Source organism: Salmo salar, chromosome ssa01, assembly GCF_905237065.1.
Source record: "Salmo salar chromosome ssa01, Ssal_v3.1, whole genome shotgun sequence".
Classification (NCBI taxonomy): domain Eukaryota; kingdom Metazoa; phylum Chordata; class Actinopteri; order Salmoniformes; family Salmonidae; genus Salmo; species Salmo salar.
In genome coordinates, this window is record NC_059442.1 from 3,912,878 (window position 1) to 3,932,614 (window position 19,737).

At 43.0% G+C, this 19,737-nt stretch overlaps 1 protein-coding gene across 4 annotated transcripts in view; it reads right to left on the reverse strand.

Moving 5' to 3' along the window:
* Positions 1–347: 347 nt before the first annotated feature.
* slc2a1c (solute carrier family 2 member 1c) overlaps positions 348–19,737 on the reverse strand; it is a 31,779-nt gene continuing 12,389 nt past the window's right edge. For all 4 annotated transcript variants that reach the window (XM_045706286.1, XM_045706265.1, XM_045706242.1 and 1 more), the window contains 7 exons: positions 18,181–18,421; positions 13,567–13,729; positions 8,099–8,283; positions 5,740–5,844; positions 4,822–4,923; positions 2,373–2,576; positions 348–535 (listed from right to left, as the gene is read on the reverse strand). In XM_045706286.1, coding sequence (XP_045562242.1) covers positions 356–535; positions 2,373–2,576; positions 4,822–4,923; positions 5,740–5,844; positions 8,099–8,283; positions 13,567–13,729; positions 18,181–18,421 — 1,180 coding nt within the window. In that variant the 3' untranslated portion in view covers positions 348–355. The remainder of the gene's footprint in view (positions 536–2,372; positions 2,577–4,821; positions 4,924–5,739; positions 5,845–8,098; positions 8,284–13,566; positions 13,730–18,180; positions 18,422–19,737) is intronic.

The following is a 19,737-nucleotide window of genomic DNA, read 5'->3' on the forward strand; positions in this document are numbered from 1 at the left end:
ACGGGAGCTTCAGACTCTTATGAACTCTTAAATACGGGAGCTTCACTCTTAATATTTAAAGATATGGATCCGAAAACAAGTTATCGTAATGCCTCAATCCAACAATACAGAAAATAATATTCATCCATTTTATGATACATATGCGTGACTACTACAGTAACATGTCATCAGAAAACGGACAACACTGAGGGAGGCCTCCACCTGAAGTCCTGTATCAGTTCCATCATGTCTCCCTTGTGTTAGAGGTTGTCTTTTGACTACCTGGTTAAACCAAAGGTTAAATACACTAATACATTTGTCCCACGTGAAGGTTGAACACAATTGGACCTCCGTGGCCCGGTGGGGGGAGGGGGGGTCAGGGGAAGGTGTTGAAACCAGTCTTATTGTGCAGGGGGATGCCCTCAGACCCGCGGAACTCGGCTGCGATGTCATCGAAGGTGCGTCCCTTGGTCTCAGGTAAGCGTCTCCAAGTGAAGCTGAAGGCTGTCAGAGCCATGGTCATGAAGAGGAGGTACACGTAAGCACCACACAGTTTCTACAGAGAGACACACACACACACACACACACACACACACACACACACACACACACACACACACACACACACACACACACACACACACACACACACACACCACACACACACAGGAGCAGAGAGTTAACACAACTGTAAATTGCAGTAATTTTAGAAGATAGTCCTCTCTATGAAATCAAACCAGCCATACTGTCATGTACTATTGGTGCCATTAGGTTATGTGCCATTGGTGCCATAATGTCGTACTATTGGTGCCATAATGTTATGTACCATTGGTGCCATACTGTCATGTACTATTGGTGCCATTATGTTATGTACCATTGGTGCCATTATGTCATGTACTATTGGTGCCATAATGTCATGTACCATTGGTGCCATAATGTCGTACCATTGGTGCCATAATGTCATGTACCATTGGTGCCATTATGTCATGTACCATTGGTGCCATAATGTCGTACCATTGGTGCCACAATGTCGTACCATTGGTGCCATAATGTCATGTACCATTGGTGCCATAGTGTCATGTACCATTGGTGCCATTATGTCATGTACCATTGGTGCCATAATGTCGTACCATTGGTGCCACAATGTCGTACCATTGGTGCCATAATGTCATGTACCATTGGTGCCATAATGTCATGTACCATTGGTGCCACAATGTCGTACCATTGATGCCACAATGTCATGTATCATTGGTGCCATAATGTCATGTGCCATTGGTGCCATAATGTCATGTACCATTGGTGCCATAATGTCATGTACCATTGGTGCCATAATGTCATGTACCATTGGTGCCATAATGTCGTACTATTGGTGCCATAATGTAATGTACCATTGGTGCTGTATTACAGCTATCATATGACACAGGCTATGTTAAACGTACCAGTAGTGGAGGGAAGAGCAGGACTAGTACGTACCAGTAGTGGAGGGAAGAGCAGGACTAGTACGTACCAGTAGTGGAGGGAAGAGCAGGACTAGTACGTACCAGTAGTGGAGGGAAGAGCAGGACTAGTACGTACCAGTAGTGGAGGGAAGAGCGGGACTAGTACGTACCAGTAGTGGAGGGAAGAGCAGGACTAGTACGTACCAGTAGTGGAGGGAAGAGCAGGACTAGTACGTACCAGTAGTGGAGGGAAGAGCAGGACTAGTACGTACCAGTAGTGGAGGGAAGAGCAGGACTAGTACGTACCAGTAGTGGAGGGAAGAGCAGGACTAGTACGTACCAGTAGTGGAGGGAAGAGCGGGACTAGTACGTACCAGTAGTGGAGGGAAGAGCGGGACTAGTACGTACCAGTAGTGGAGGGAAGAGCGGGACTAGTACGTACCAGTAGTGGAGGGAAGAGCGGGACTAGTACGTACCAGTAGTGGAGGGAAGAGCAGGACTAGTACGTACCAGTAGTGGAGGGAAGAGCAGGACTAGTACGTACCAGTAGTGGAGGGAAGAGCAGGACTAGTACGTACCAGTAGTGGAGGGAAGAGCAGGACTAGTACGTACCAGTAGTGGAGGGAAGAGCAGGACTAGTACGTACCAGTAGTGGAGGGAAGAGCAGGACTAGTACGTGCACCAGTAGTGGAGGGAAGAGCAGGACTAGTACGTACCAGTAGTGGAGGGAAGAGCAGGACTAGTACGTGCCAGTAGTGGAGGGAAGAGCAGGACTAGTACGTACCAGTAGTGGAGGGAAGAGCAGGACTAGTACGTACCAGTAGTGGAGGGAAGAGCAGGACTAGTACGTACCAGTAGTGGAGGGAAGAGCAGGACTAGTACGTACCAGTAGTGGAGGGAAGAGCAGGACTAGTACGTACCAGTAGTGGAGGGAAGAGCAGGACTAGTACGTACCAGTAGTGGAGGGAAGAGCAGGGCCAGCATGAACTTCCCTCCCCAGTTGAGCATGCTGGTGAAGGCCATGGCGATTGGTCTGGCCGGCTGGTCAAACAGCTCTGCAGCGATGAACCAGGAAATAGGACCAGGTCCCACCTCATAGGCTGAGATCAGGAAGAACACGACCAACACCTGCAGGCTACGCAGCTCTGGGACAAGGGCCTACAGGGCAGATCAATCAATCTTATGTCAGGGAGGATGGGTGACCGTAATCCCCAACAGTCTAGCAATCCAAAGGTTGCCTGTTCGAGTCACAACGGGACAATTGTAGCATTTTAGCTAACCCTTATTCTAAATTTAAGCCAATTCTCTTAACCTTTGTCGTTAGTTCCCCTAACTGCCAACATAAATGCTTCCTGTAATTCTTCTTTGTTGTTACTGCCTAACAAGCAACCTGGTCTCAGATAAAGATGTGCAATACTATTCATGGGTTGCATGTCTCATCAGAAAATTGTTTTGAACTGATGCCCGACTGAGCATTCTACTCAATGCATCGTCAATGAGCGCTGATGAAAATGTTATCCAACATCCATTGGAAATATAATGACATTCAAAAAGGAGGCAAATAATTAGTAGGAAAACCTTTTGTCATCATTTTGATGTCACAAGATTGACTTTACATATAGTATAACGTTAGCTAGCTATCTAAGATTGAGGGAAGGCCACCAGATTAACTTTACATGCAGTATAACATTAGCTAGCTATCTGAGATTGAGGGGAGGCCACCAGATTGACTTTACATATAGTATAATGTTAGCTAGCTAGCTAAGATTGAGGGGAGGCCACCAGATTAACTTCACATGCAGTATAACGTTAGCTAGCTATCTGAGATTGAGGGGAGGCCACCAGATTGACTTTACATATAATATAATGTTAGCTAGCTAGCTAAGATTGAGGGGAGGCCACCAGATTAACTTTACATGCAGTATAACTTTAGCTAGCTAGCTAAGATTGATGGGAGGCCCTCCAGATTGACTTTACATGCTGTATAACGTTAGCTAGCTAGCTAAGATTGAGGGGAGGCCAAAGGTAAAGTTGTTTCCTACAAAATATTTTGTACAAAAAAATATTGTATTTCCACATTTAGACTAAACAGTAGTTAGCCTCCGTCCAGAATGACTGGGCTCATCACCCCCTTTAAGGCACCACTATGGCTATGCTGACAGAGGGCGGCTTGAGAACGTTCATAACAATGGCATGACGCGACTGAGTGACGGTGGTGCAACCTATATTACATCATCCAAGACGTATGGTAAATTGCATCATCCAAGACGTATGGTAAATTACACCATCCAAGACGTATGGTAAATTACATCATCCAAGACGTATGGTAAATTACACCATCCAAGACGTATGGTAAATTACACCATCCAAGACGTATGGTAAATTACACCATCCAAGACGTATGGTAAATTACACCATCCAAGACGTATGGTAAATTACACCATCCAAGACGTATGGTAAATTACACCATCCAAGACGTATGGTAAATTACATCATGTCAGTAACTGCTAGGAGTGGTGGTAGGAGTCAGGCGCAGAGAGCAGAGGTAAGGAAATTTGTGTTTATTCCATAAAACACAAAACGGTCGACGCCAACACAACCGGCGTGAAAAATGCAAAGTGCCCAGAACAACAGGTACACATCATGCATATAAAATAACACTTGTCGATCGCCAGCACATCCAATAACAAAAACACACTCTGACGCAAAATAATCCCGCACAAACCTGGGTGGGCTAAACAGGCTTAAATAACCATAAATCAAGAGAACCAAATGAGGAACAGGTGCAAACAATAAGACCATACCAAACGAAAAGGAAAAAGGGATCAGCGGCGGCTAGTAGGCCGGCGACGACGACCGCCGAGCGCCGCCCGAGCAGGCAGGGGAGCCACCTTCGGTGGGATTCATGACACATCATCCAAGACGTATGGTAAATTACACCATCCAAGACGTATGCTAAATTACACCATCCAAGACGTATGGTAAATTACACCATCCAAGACGTATGTTAAATTACACCATCCAAGACGTATGGTAAATTACACCATCCAAGACGTATGGTAAATTACACCATCCAAGACGTATGCTAAATTACACCATCCAAGACGTATGGTAAATTACACCATCCAAGACGTATGCTATTGTACAACCAGGTAAGACGTACAGTATCCTCCTCTAATTCATATGTTATTGTATGACAGCTAAATGGAATGTTATAAATTTACATACAGAATAATACCAATTGTCCTTAGACCATGTTGAATAACAGCATCATAATGTATTACACCTGCAGGTAGAGATTGAGAGAGTCACCAACAAGGTACTCTCTCACACACTCAGGTGGACAATCATATAATATAATAGATTGATCATTTAGGGTTAGTGTAGTTGTGGTTATATTTACCAGGACTGAGTCTATGACGGTCATGGAGAGGTTGCACACAGCTAGACACAGGAAGCCAGTCAGCAGCAGTTTCCTACGCCCCGCCCTCTCCATCAGGAAGAACTGAGGAAAAACAGACACAAAATCACAGGTGAGTCTCCATACTTCAGAATTGGTTGAGATTACAGGCGAGTCTCCATACCTCATACCAGGTGAGATTACAGGTGAGTCTCCATACTTCATAACAGGTGAGATTACAGGTGAGTCTCCATACCTCATACCAGGTGAGATTACAGGTGAGTCTCCATACTTCATAACAGGTGAGATTACAGGTGAGTCTTCATACCTCATACCAGGTGAGATTACAGGTGAGTCTCCATACTTCATAACAGGTGAGATTACAGGTGAGTCTCCATACTTCATAATTGGTTGAGATTACAGGTGAGTCTCCAAACTTCATAACAGATTATATTACAGGCGAGTCTCCATACCTCATACCAGGTGAGATTACAGGTGAGTCTCCATACCTCATACCAGGTGAGATTACAGGTGAGTCTCCATACTTCAGAATTGGTTGAGATTACAGGTGAGTCTCCAAACTTCATAACAGATTATATTACAGGCGAGTCTCCATACCTCATACCAGGTGAGATTACAGGTGAGTCTCCATACCTCATACCAGGTGAGATTACAGGTGAGTCTCCATACCTCATAACAGGTGATATTACAAGTGAGTCTCCATACCTCATACCAGGTGAGATTACAGGTGAGTCTCCATACCTCATACCAGGTGAGATTACAGGTGAGTCACCATACTTCATAACAGGTGATATTACAAGTGAGTCTCCATACCTCATACCAGGTGAGATTACAGGTGAGTCTCCATACTTCATAACAGGTGAGATTACAGGTGAGATTACTCTAGTGTACTCTACTCACCGCCACCAGAGTGAAGGTCACGTTCACGGCCCCCACCCCCAGCGTCAGATACTTGGCTTCGTCAAAGTTAGCCTTGTCAAACATCTTGGTGGAATAATTGATGATCTGGAAAATGAGAAGTGGGGTATATGTTGAACCTCAGTGTGTTGCCTGTCTCTCCTTTAGCCTCAGGTTCCCTACTGAGCTACAGAATAGCCTGAAGAACCACACTGACACAATGCTGCAGAATCAACTCTGGAAAGAGGAGAGGATATAGCAAATAACTGCAAGTCTGCCAGTCTGCTAGTCAGCTAGTCTGCTGCCAGTCTGGTAATATGCTACTAGTATGGTAGACTGCTGCTAGTCTGGTAGTCTGCCAGTCTGCTAGTCTGCTAGTCTGCTGCCAGTCTGGTAATATGCTACTAGTATGGTAGACTGCTGCTAGTCTGGTAGTCTGCCAGTCTGCTAGTCTGCTGCTAGTCTGGTGCTAGTCTGGTGCTAGTCTGCAGCTAGTCTGCTAGTTTGGTAGTCCAGTAGTTTGCTTGTCTGCTAGTCTAGTAGTCTGCTAGTCTGGTAGTCTAGTAGTCTGCTAGTTTGGTAGTCCAGTAGTTTGCTTGTCTGGTAGTCTAGTAGTCTGCTAGTCTAGTAGTCAGCTAGTCTGCTAGTCTAGTAGTCTGCTGCTAGTCTGGTAGTCTGCTGCTAGTCTGGTAGTCTGCTGCTAATCTGTTACTAGTCTGCTAGTAGTCTGGTAGTCTGCTAGTAGTCTGGTAGTCTGCTGCTAGTAGTCTACTAGTCTGCTGCTAGTCTGGTAGTCTGCTAGTCTGGTAGTCTGCTGCTAGTAGTCTGATAGTCTGCTGCTAGTCTGGTAATCTGCTGCTAGTCTGGTAGTCTGCTGCTAGTCTGGTAGTCTCCTAGTAGTCTGGTAGTCTGCTGCTAGTCTGGTAGTCTGCTAGTAGTCTGGTAGTCTGCTGCTAGTCTGGTAGTCTGCTGCTAGTCTGGTAGTCTGCTGCTAGTCTGGTAGTCTGCTAGTAGTCTGGTAGTCTGCTGCTAGTCTGGTAGTCTGCTAGTAGTCTGGTAGTCTGATGCTAGGCTGTTACTAGTCTGCTAGTAGTCTGGTAGTCTGCTAGTAGTCTGGTAGTCTGCTGCTAGTAGTATGGTAGTCTGCTGCTAGTCTGTTACTAGTCTGCTAGTAGTCTGGTAGTCTGCTGCTGGTCTGTTACTAGTCTGCTAGTAGTCTGGTAGTATGTTACTAGTCTGCTAGTAGTCTGGTAGTCTGCTAGTCTGTTAGTAGTCTGGTAGTCTGCTGCTAGTAGTCTGGTAGTCTGCTGCTGTTCTGTTACTAGTCTGCTGGTAGTCTGGTAGTCTGCTAGTAGTCTGGTAGTCTGCTGCTAGTAGTCTGGTAGTCTGCTGCTGGTCTGTTACTAGTCTGCTAGTAGTCTGGTAGTCTGTTACTAGTCTCCTAGTAGTCTGGTAGTCTGTTACTAGTCTGCTAGTAGTCTGGTAGTCTGTTACTAGTCTGCTAGTAGTCTGGTAGTCTGCTAGTAGTCTGGTAGTCTGCTAGTAGTCTGGTTGCCTGCTGCTAGTCTGTTACTAGTCTGCTAGTAGTCTGGTAGTCTGCTAGTAGTCTGGTAGTCTGCTAGTAGTCTGGTAGTCTGCTAGTAGTCTGCTGCTAGTCTGTTACTAGTCTGCTAGTAGTCTGGTAGTCTGTTACTAGTCTGTTACTAGTCTGCTAGTAGTCTGGTAGTCTGCTAGTAGTCTGGTAGTCTGCTAGTAGTCTGGTAGTCTGCTGCTAGTCTGTTACTAGTCTGCTAGTAGTCTGCTAGTCTGTTACTAGTCTGCTAGTAGTCTGGTAGTCTGCTAGTAGTCTGGTAGTCTGCTAGTAGTCTGGTAGTCTGCTGCTAGTCTGTTACTAGTCTGCTAGTAGTCTGGTAGTATTCTTTTTGTCTGCTAATCTGCTGTTAGTCTGGTAGTCTCATAGTCTAGTAGTCTGCTAGTCTGCTTCTTGTCTGGTAGTCTGCTGCTAGTCTAGTAGTCTGCTAGTCTGCTAGTCCACTAGACTGGCAGTCTGGTAATCTGCTGCTAGTCTAGTAGTCTGCTAGTCTGCTAGTCCAGTAGACTGGCAGTCTGGTAATCTGCTGCTAGTCTGGTAGTCTGCTGCTAGTCTGCTGCTAGTCTGTTAGTCTGCAAATCTGGTAGTCTAGTAGCCTGCTTCCCTAGTAGTCTGCTTGCCTGCTAGTCTGTTAGACCATAGAGAACACATTACTCACTACAGAATGTTCAGGTCTCTTTTGTAAAAGAGTTTCTTATCTCAATGAGACAGACCTGGAAAAATGCATTTTCAATAAAACTACTCAAAGATCTTTTCTCTAAAACAACATACCGCGTTGAAGCCTGAGAGCTGGGAGCCCAGGTTAACGATGAGGACGATGATGATTGGCTGTCGGTAGGAGCGTTTCGTGAAGAACTCCTTGACGGTGAGGGCTGATTGGGTGTGAGCCGCCTCCTGCTTCATCTCCTCCAGCTCCGTGAACACCTCGTCTGACGGGCCTCTCAGACGCCACAGGGCTGGGGTCAACAACGACAAAACAACAAGAATATCATTGTCACCATCGTGGATCTACTGCTGACCTGATTGAATCCCGACCTAAGATTACTGTGTGACAGTACTATCTACCCGCCTCTGTCTGGGTCTCCTGGACCCTGTTGATAGTAAAGTTTACTGTGTGACAGTACTATCTACCTGCCTCTGTCTGGGTCTCCTGGACCCTGTTGATAGTAAAGTTTACTGTGTGTGACAGTACTATCTACCTGCCTCTGTCTGGGTCTCCTGGACCCTGTTGATAGTAAAGTTTACTGTGTGTGACAGTACTATCTACCCGCCTCTGTCTGGGTCTCCTGGACCCTGTTGATAGTAAAGTTTACTGTGTGTGACAGTACTATCTACCTGCCTCTGTCTGGGTCTCCTGGACCCTGTTGATAGTAAAGTTTACTGTGTGTGACAGTACTATCTACCCGCCTCTGTCTGGGTCTCCTGGACCCTGTTGATAGTAAAGTTTACTGTGTGTGACAGTACTATCTACCCGCCTCTGTCTGGGTCTCCTGGACCCTGTTGATAGTAAAGTTTACTGTGTGTGACAGTACTATCTACCTGCCTCTGTCTGGGTCTCCTGGACCCTGTTGATAGTAAAGTTTACTGTGTGTGACAGTACTATCTACCTGCCTCTGTCTGGGTCTCCTGGACCCTGTTGATAGTAAAGTTTACTGTGTGTGACAGTACTATCTACCTGCCTCTGTCTGGGTCTCCTGGACCCTGTTGATAGTAAAGTTTACTGTGTGTGACAGTACTATCTACCCGCCTCTGTCTGGGTCTCCTGGACCCTGTTGATAGTAAAGTTTACTGTGTGTGACAGTACTATCTACCTGCCTCTGTCTGGGTCTCCTGGACCCTGTTGATAGTAAAGTTTACTGTGTGTGACAGTACTATCTACCTGCCTCTGTCTGGGTCTCCTGGACCCTGTTGATAGTAAAGTTTACTGTGTGTGACAGTACTATCTACCTGCCTCTGTCTGGGTCTCCTGGACCCTGTTGATAGTAAAGTTTACTGTGTGTGACAGTACTATCTACCTGCCTCTGTCTGGGTCTCCTGGACCCTGTTGATAGTAAAGTTTACTGTGTGTGACAGTACTATCTACCTGCCTCTGTCTGGGTCTCCTGGACCCTGTTGATAGTAAAGATTACTGTGTGTGACAGTACTATCTACCCGCCTCTGTCTGGGTCTCCTGGACCCTGTTGATAGTAAAGATTACTGTGTGACAGTACTATCTACCTGCCTCTGTCTGGGTCTCCTGGACCCTGTTGATAGTAAAGTTTACTGTGTGTGACAGTACTATCTACCTGCCTCTGTCTGGGTCTCCTGGACCCTGTTGATAGTAAAGTTTACTGTGTGTGACAGTACTATCTACCTGCCTCTGTCTGGGTCTCCTGGACCCTGTTGATAGTAAAGTTTACTGTGTGACAGTATTATCTACCTGCCTCTGTCTGGGTCTCCTGGACCCTGTTGATAGTAAAGTTTACTGTGTGACAGTACTATCTACCCACCTCTGTCTGGGTCTCCTGGTTGATATTTTTTTATAATATATATTTTTTAAAGATTATATTTCTTTGTACAATAGACAATAGACAATGACAATAGACAACTTAACAAGTCACAGACATTGATCCGGTAAACTAGACATGACATTGTCTGGGACTTAATGCCAAACCTTCAGCATAAAGAAACAAGAGGAATAAAGACCATCCAGTGGATATTTCTAGTGCTTGTAAAAGCATTGGGTGTTGATTTGATACAGCTTTAATGTGTAATGTGTATGATAGTGTGTACTGTGTGTGAGTGTGATTGTGTGTAATGTGTGTGAGTGTGATAGTGTGTAATGTGTGATAGTGTGTAATATGATAGTATGTAATGTGTGTAATGTGTAGGTTGACCTAGCCCCCGAAATGACTTATCAACTGTTGTCTTAGGAATTCATCATTCTCTGTGTTGTCTTAGGAATTCATCATTCTCTGTGTTGTCTTAGGAATTCATCATTCTCTGTGTTGTATTAGGAATTCATCATTCTCTGTGTTGTCTTAGGAATTCATCATTCTCTGTGTTGTCTTAGGAATTCATCATTCTCTGTGCTGTCTTAGGAATTCATCATTCTCTGTGTTGTCTTAGGAATTCAGCATTCTCTGTGTTGTTTTAGGAATTCAGCATTCTCGGTGTTGTTTTAGGAATTCATCATTCTCTGTGTTGTTTTAGGAATTCAGCATTCTCTGTGTTGTCTTAGGAATTCATCATTCTCTGTGTTGTCTTAGGAATTCATCATTCTCTGTGTTGTCTTAGGAATTCATCATTCTCTGTGTTGTTTTAGGAATTCATCATTCTCTGTGTTGCCTTAGGAATTCATCATTCTCTGTGTTGTTTTAGGAATTCATCATTCTCTGTGTTGTCTTAGGAATTCATCATTCTCTGTGCTGTCTTAGGAATTCATCATTCTCTGTGTTGTCTTAGGAATTCATCATTCTCTGTGTTGTCTTAGGAATTCATCATTCTCTGTGCTGTCTTAGGAATTCATCATTCTCTGTGCTGTTTTAGGAAATCATCATTCTCTGTGTTGTTTTAGGAAATCATCATTATTCTGTGTTATCTTATGAATTCAGCATTCTCTGTGTTGTCTTAGGAATTCATCATTCTCTGTGTTGTCTTAGGAATTCATCATTCTCTGTGTTGTCTTAGGAATTCAGCATTCTCTGTGTTGTCTTAGGAATTCATCATTCTCTGTGTTGTTTTAGGAATTCATCATTATTCTGTGTTATCTTATGAATTCATCATTCTCTGTGTTGTCTTAGGAATTCAGCATTCTCCGTGTTGTTTTAGGAATTCAGCATTCTCTGTGTTGATCTCTCCAACCCCCATTGTCTCCCCTCTGAGAAGCAGGAATTCAGCATTCTCTGTGTTGATCTCTCCAACCCCCGTTGTCTCCCCTCTGAGAAGCATGAATTCAGCATTCTCTGTGTTGTTCTAGGAATTCAGCATTCTCTGTGTTGTTCTAGGAATTCAGCATTCTCTGTGTTGTTTTAGGAATTCATCATTCTTCTGTGTTATCTTAGGAATTCATCATTCTCTGTGTTGTTTTAGGAAATCATCATTCTCTGTGTTGTTTTAGGAATTCATCATTCTCTGTGTTGTCTTAGGAATTCATCATTCTCCGTGTTCTTTTAGGAATTCAGCATTCTCTGTTTTGTTCTAGGAATTCAGCATTCTCTGTGTTGTTTTAGGAATTCAGCATTCTCTGTGTTGATCTCTCCAACCCCCATTGTCTCCCCTCTGAGAAGCAAGAATTCAGCATTCTCTGTGTTGATCTCTCCAACCCCCATTGTCTCACCTCTGAAAAGCAGCAGTTACATCCTGTAGGTCTGATATCTGATTGTAGGTTACCTTTACACTAATACTATTGGTCAACAACTCAGATGCTTATAAAAGGGTCTTAGATTCATTCTTCTTTCTCTTATGTTCCTGGGTTGTTGTGGTGAGAAACCTACACTCTTTCTCTCCCTCTGGCTATGGGCCATGGCTATGGGCCATGCTTTCTTTGTCTCTCTCTCTCTTTCTTTGACCATGTTTGGAATAATGCCTTGAAATTCTTGTAACTGAAGTTTTATGCCCTGTATGGCAATCTGTTTATTTTACAAAGTCATTTAAATACACTGAGGTTTTCAAAGGAGAAGTCATCTCAGGAGTTTTTAGCGAAATCAGGATCACCCATAAACGTCTCGGACAGATTGACCATGGTGGGATCGATGAAATCCTCCTCAACACTAAACTTTCTTTCTTTGACATAGCACGTGTAACGAAACATGCTGGGAACACTTTAGGGTACTTTTCTGATAACCCATCAGGGTCCTCTACTCTGCGTTCCTTAACAAATGACAGGATTTGTTACGACCTTCCCTCCAGCCAAATCGTTTCCCAAAATGAATGAGACCCCTTTCACCAGTAGACTAGGCCTCACTCCAACGACAACAGAACCAGAAATAAGATCAGACTCAAGATCCACAATATACAAAGGAACTTCCATGTAACCCATTTCCATGCCTTTTACTAACACACTGTAATCAGTTGCTGAAGTGTCAGACAAAGGTAAAACACCTTCCTAAATGATGGACTGGACTCCCCCAGAGCCTCGCAGTATCTCCAATGGCTGCTTATCAGTATCGCCACTCTGCAGAGACACGAACCGCAGAGTGAAGGAAAAGCAGCCAACAAGTGCTCAGCATATGTGGGAACTATCAGAGTGCAAAATAGAGCAGTTCAAATCAGAACTTCAAGCATGCGAAAAAAGAGCATGATTTGACCAGGACATTTCCACATGATTTGACCAGGACATTTCCACATGATTTGACCAGGTCATTTCTACATGATTTGACCAGGACATTTCCACATGATTTGACCAGGACATTTCCACATGATTTGACCAGGACATTTCCACATGATTTGACCAGGTCATTTCTACATGATTTGACCAGGTCATTTCCACATGATTTGACCAGGACATTTCCACATGATTTGACCAGGTCATTTCTACATGACTTGACCAGGACATTTCCACATGATTTGACCAGGTCATTTCTACATGATTTGACCAGGACATTTCCACATGATTTGACCAGGTCATTTCTATATGATTTGACCAGGACATTTCTACATGATTTGACCAGGTCATTTCTACATGATTTGACCAGGTCATTTCCACATGATTTGACCAGGTCATTTCTACATGATTTGACCAGGACATTTCCACATGATTTGACCAGGACATTTCCACATGATTTGACCAGGTCATTTCCACATGATTTGACCAGGTCATTTCTACATGATTTGACCAGGACATTTCTACATGATTTGACCAGGTCATTTCTACATGATTTGACCAGGACATTTCCACATGATTTGACCAGGACATTTCCACATGATTTGACCAGCCAGGTTATTTCTACGTGACGTGCAGAGATTCGCTAGAACAGAGCACAAATCATTTCAATGGTTGCTTGTCTGTCTCGTAATGAAATTAACTTGTATTTAGAATTCCATTCTCAGTCATTTCTTCCCTGCCTAGTATTGTAACTTTATTGTGTCCTTCAATATTGCTAAATAATCTTTATGTAATCAGATAACTCATTAAATGGGCTAATTGCGTAGTCTTATTACGAGTCGCATGTGATGTGTATATATATAATGAACTGTATACACACATATAAAATATTACTACACTACAATAGTGTGTACTGTGTGACAGTGCTACCCACCAGTCTCTGCCTGGCTCTCCTGGCCCCGGTTGATGAGCAGGTATCTGGGGCTCTCAGGGCAGAAAGGGAGGGCCAGGTACTGTAGCAGGGCAGGTATCAGAGACAAGGATAACATCATAGCCCACAGCTCTTTTGTCCCCAGCACTGTTTCAAGACCAGCTACCTAGAAATAACAACACACAGAGAAACAACGTCATCTCAAAGCCACCTACAGCCATCAACAACAACAATCACTGTTAACCCTGCCATCTAGCACGCACGCACAATAATAAATGCCATTTAGCAGACAGTTTTATTCAAAGTGACTTACAGTCATACATTTCTCATATGGGTGTTCCCAGGAATCGAACCCACTACCCTGGCATTTCAAGCACCATGCTCTACCAACTGAGCTACAAAGAACTACCCACTTTATATTTGTAAACACAGTCATGATTATGATGATTATTATTATTTGACCATGCTGGTCATCTATGAACATTTGAACATCTTGGCCATGTTCTGTTATGATCTCCACCCGGCACAGCCAGAAGAGGACTGGCCACCCCTCATAGCCTGGTTCCTCTCTAGGTTTCTTCCTAGGTTTTGGCCTTTCTAGGGAGTTTTTCCTAGCCACCGTGCTTCTACACCTGCATTGCTTGCTGTTTGAGGTTTTAGGCTGGGTTTCTGTACAGCACTTTGAGATATCAGCTGATATATATATAAATACATTTGATTTGATTTGATTCATACTTGATATAGCACATTCATTATCTATTTTGTATCTCCTATTATGCTTACTGCAACCTTTCCCAAACTCAGTCCTGGAGAGCCCAAGGGGTGCACGTTTTGGTTTATGCCCTAGCGCTACACAGCTGATTCAAATAACCAACTCATCATCAAGCTTTGAGTATTTTAATCAGCTGTGTAGTGCTGGGGTAAAGAAACTAAACCTTGGGATACACCAGGACCAAGTTTCGGAAACCCTTTTGGTCATGATCTATTCTGTATATCCTATTGGTCATGATCTATTCTGTATATCCTATTGGTCATGATCTATTCTGTATATCCTATTGGTCATGATCTATTCTATACATCCTATTGGTCATTATCTATTCTGTACATCCTATTGGTCACTATCTGTTCTATATCTCCTATTGGTCATGATCTATTTTATATATCCTATTGGTCATGATCTATTCTATACATCCTATTGGTCATGATCTATTCTGTACATCCTATTGGTCATTATCTATTCTGTACATCCTATTGGTCATTATCTATTCTATACATCCTATTGGTCATGATCTATTCTGTACATCCTATTGGTCACTATCTGTTCTATATCTCCTATTGGTCATGATCTATTTTATATATCCTATTGGTCACTATCTATTCTGTACATCCTATTGGTCATTATCTATTCTGTATATCCTATTGCTCATTATCTATTTTATATATCCTATTGGTCATTATCTATTCTGTATATCCTATTGGTCATTATCTATTCTGTACATCCTATTGGTCACTATCTGTTCTATATCTCCTATTGGTCATTATCTATTCTGTACATCCTATTGGTCACTATCTGTTCTATATCTCCTATTGGTCATGATCTATTTTATATATCCTATTGGTCATTATCTATTCTGTATATCCTATTGGTCATTATCTATTCTGTACATCCTATTGGTCATTATCTATTCTGTACATCCTATTGGTCAATATCTATTCTGTATATCCTATTGGTCATGATCTATTCTGGACATCCTATTGGTCATTATCTATTCTATATATCCTATTGGTCATTATCGTTTCTATATATCCTTTTGGTCATTATCTATTCTGTATATCCTATTGGTCATTATCTATCTGTATATCCTATTGGTCATTGTCTATTCTATATATCCTATTGGTCATTGTCACGTCCTGACCATAGAAAGATGTTATTTTCTATGGTAGAGTAGGTCAGGGCGTGACAGGTTTTTTTCCCTATGTTTTCTATTTCTATGTTTAGGTTCTAGTTTTGAATTTCTATGTTGGGGTTTTGTTTGGGATGATCTCCAATTAGAGGCAGCTGGTCCTCGTTGTCTCTAATTGGAGATCATACTTAAGTAGGGGTTTATCCACCTGGGTTTTGTGGGTGATTCATTTTGAGTTGTGTATGTGTTCATCTCTGCCTCACGGTTTGTTGTTCTTTTCATTCAGTGTATTTATGTATTGCATAGTTTCACAGTATAAATATAATGTGTAACGACACACACGCTGCACTTTGGTCCTCTTCTCCTTTCGAGAACCGTGACAGTCATGATCTATTCTGTACATCCTATTGGTCATTATCTGTTCTGTATATCCTATTGGTCATTATCTATTCTGTATATCCTATTGGTCATGATCTATTCTGTATATCCTATTGGTCATTATCTATTCTGTATATCCTATTGGTCATTATCTATTCTGTATATCCTATTGGTCATGATCTATTCTGTATATCCTATTGGTCATGATCTATTCTATATATCCTATTGGTCATTATCTATTCTGTATATCCTATTGGTCATTATCTATTCTGTATATCCTATTGGTCATTATCTATTCTGTATATCCTATTGGTCATTATCTATTCTTTATATCCTATTGGTCATTATCTATTCTTTATATCCTATTGTGTACATGTCAGGATATTACTATGCATACTACCTCTTCTATTCCTTGTTATTCTTGTTTTGACTCATTATAATAGATGTTGATTATTGTAGTGCGATGTTGAGGGATCTACTCACACAAGAATTTAGCTGAACCATTTATACATTCTATAAACTGTGTACATTATGAATAAAATGTGATTTGATTTCAATTTTACACACAGGTAAAGACACGTACTTTGACTGTACAAATGGGCTCCAGAGTGGCGCAGCATGCTATAGGCGTCACCAAGTCAGTTAAGAACATATTCTTATTTACAATGACGGCCTACCCCAACCCGGACGACGCTGCCCTATGGGACTCCCACTCATAGCCTCTAGCGCTGAGATGCAGTGCCTTAGACCGCTGCGACACTCAGGAGCCCAATGTGTAGTCCATGTAGAAACAGCACCTCGCTGTCTAACTACATGTAGTCCATGTATCTAATGCACATACATGCCCTCTGCCTCGAAGACGAAGGCAGTATTATCAGCAGCATCTGTCTTTTTACTAAAGACATTCAGTAATGTTTCAGTAATGTTTCAGTAATGTTTCAGTAATAATTCAGTAATGTTTCAGTAATGTTTCAGTAATAATTCAGTAATGTTTCAGTAATGTTTCAGTAATGTTTCAGTAATGTTCCAGTAATAATTCAGTAGTTTCAGTAATGATTCAGTAATGTTCCAGTAATGTTCCAGTAATGTTCCAGTAATGTTCCAGTAATGTTCCAGGAACGTTTCAGTAACGTTCCAATAACGTTCCAGTAATGTTCCAGTAATGTTTCAGTAATGTTCCAGTAATGTTCCAGTAGTGTTCCAGTAGTGTTCCAGTAATGTTCCAGTAATGTTCCAGTAATGTTCCAGTAATAATTCAGTAATGTTTCAGTAATAATTCAGTAACATTTCAGTAATGTTTCTGCTACAATTAAATCTGCTTTCTTTCTATTTATTTTCTTTACCACTCTGAAAGCTCCTCATTGTTACATCTGTCCCCCTCTGAAAGTTGTATCATTGCTGCAGCTTCATTTCAATGTTGGTAATCATATCGTGTGAAACAATGCACAGGATCTCTGTCAGGGTGGAATAGTCCATTATTATGAACCAGACAGGGTGGAATAGTCCATTATTATGAACCAGACAGGGTAGAATAGTCCACTATTATGAACCAGACAGGGTGGAATAGTTCATTATTATGAACCAGACAGGGTAGAATAGTCCATTATTATGAACCAGACAGGGTAGAATAGTCCACTATTATGAACCAGACAGGGTGGAATAGTCCATTATTATGAACCAGACAGGGTGGAATAGTCCATTATTATGAGCCAGACCGTTGGTAATTAATGATGCTTGTTTTTACTATTATGTGAAAAAAACTTGGATTATATTCATATTGATATGAAAAATATGTACATATATATGGAAATAAATTGTTCATCTATTATGAATTATAATTTGGCTGTATGGAATCATTTACTTATTTGTAGGACTTTTTTTGTCAACAATGTGGCCTCATTAATCTGGGCACAGTGGCCAGGGAGTTGGGGGGCCTCGAAAGAAGCTTGGGGGGGCCTCAAGCGGAGATATTATATTTAAAAAAAATAGAAAACAATGAATACTAGTATTACTTTTGAAATTATGCCCAGCTCACAGGGGCCCTTGATGATGTGAGGCCTGAAACAATTGCCTCTTCTGCTTAATTGTAAGTCCGCCACTGCGCACACACACACACACGCACGCACGCACACACACACACACACACACACACACACACACACACACACACACACACACACACACACACACACACACACACACACACACACACACACACACACACACACACACACACACACACACACACACACACAATTGGTCCTGGTCAAAAATAGTGCACTATATAGAGAAATAGGTTGCATTTGAGACTCAGGTAGACAACGTCTATTCTCACCATGCCCAGGAGTATGCCCGTAGCGAAGGAGACCTGGTTGAGGGTAGCGAAGGCCCCTCTGAGGTTGGTGGGGGAGACTTCCTGGATGTAGAGAGGGTTGAGACTCATCACAAGGCCACAGAACAGACCGAACACCAGCCGGCCAACGATCAGCATCTCAAATGACTCGTTGGCCTTAGAAGCAAACATCAGACAGGCTCCCACCACCGAAAGGGCATTCACTATCAGGATGGAGTTACGCCTGAGAAGAGGGAAGAGGGATTCAACCAATCAATCAATCAGTCAATCAATCAACCAATCAGTCACTATCAGGATGGAGTTACGCCTGAGGAGAGGGAAGAGGGATTCAACCAATCAATCAATCAGTCAATCAATCAACCAATCATTCACTATCAGGATGGAGTTACGCCTGAGGAGAGGGAAGAGGGATTCAATCAATCAACCAATCAATCAGTCTATCAACCAATCAGTCACTATCAGGATGGCATTACGCCTGAGGAGAGGGAAGAGGGATTCAATCAATCAATCAATCAGTCAATCAATCAGTCAATCAGTCACTATCAGGATGGAGTTACGCCTGAGGAGAGGGAAGAGGGATTCAATCAATCAATCAATCAGTCAATCAATCAATCAGTCAATCAATCAATCGAGATAAGTATTTTTCTCTAGCTTTCCCCAAATTCACAAGTTTTCCAGAAATTCCAGTTGGAAGATTCCCGGAATAAATTAGAGAATACGCCTGAAATACAGGAATCCGTGGATTTCTGGAACGCCTGGGAATTTTGGGAAAGTTACTAGAATATTGCAACACTAGGTAGAACCCACCTGCCGAAGGAACACCAGGTAGAACCCACCTGCCGAAGCAACACTAGGTAGAACCCACCTGCCGAAGCAACACTAGGTAGAACCCACCTGCCGAAGCAACACTAGGTAGAACCCACCTGCCGAAGCAACACCAGGTAGAACCCACCTGCCGAAGCAACACTAGGTAGAACCCACCTGCCGAAGCAACACTAGGTAGAACCCACCTGCCGAAGCAACACCAGGTAGAACCCACCTGCCGAAGCAGCACTAGGTAGAACCCACCTGCCGAAGGAACACCAGGTAGAACCCACCTGCCGAAGCAACACCAGGTAGAACCCACCTGCCGAAGCAACACCAGGTAGAACCCACCTGCCGAAGCAACACCAGGTAGAACCCACCTGCCGAAGGAACACCAGGTAGAACCCACCTGCCGAAGCAACACTAGATAGAACCCACCTGCCGAAGCAACACCAGGTAGAACCCACCTGCCGAAGGAACACCAGGTAGAACCCACCTGCCGAAGCAACACTAGGTAGAACCCACCTGCCGAAGCAACACCAGGTAGAACCCACCTGCCGAAGCAACACCAGGTAGAACCCACCTGCCGAAGCAACACCAGGTAGAACCCACCTGCCGAAGCAACACTAGATAGAACCCACCTGCCGAAGCAACACCAGGTAGAACCCACCTGCCGAAGCAACACTAGGTAGAACCCACCTGCCGAAGCAACACTAGATAGAACCCACCTGCCGA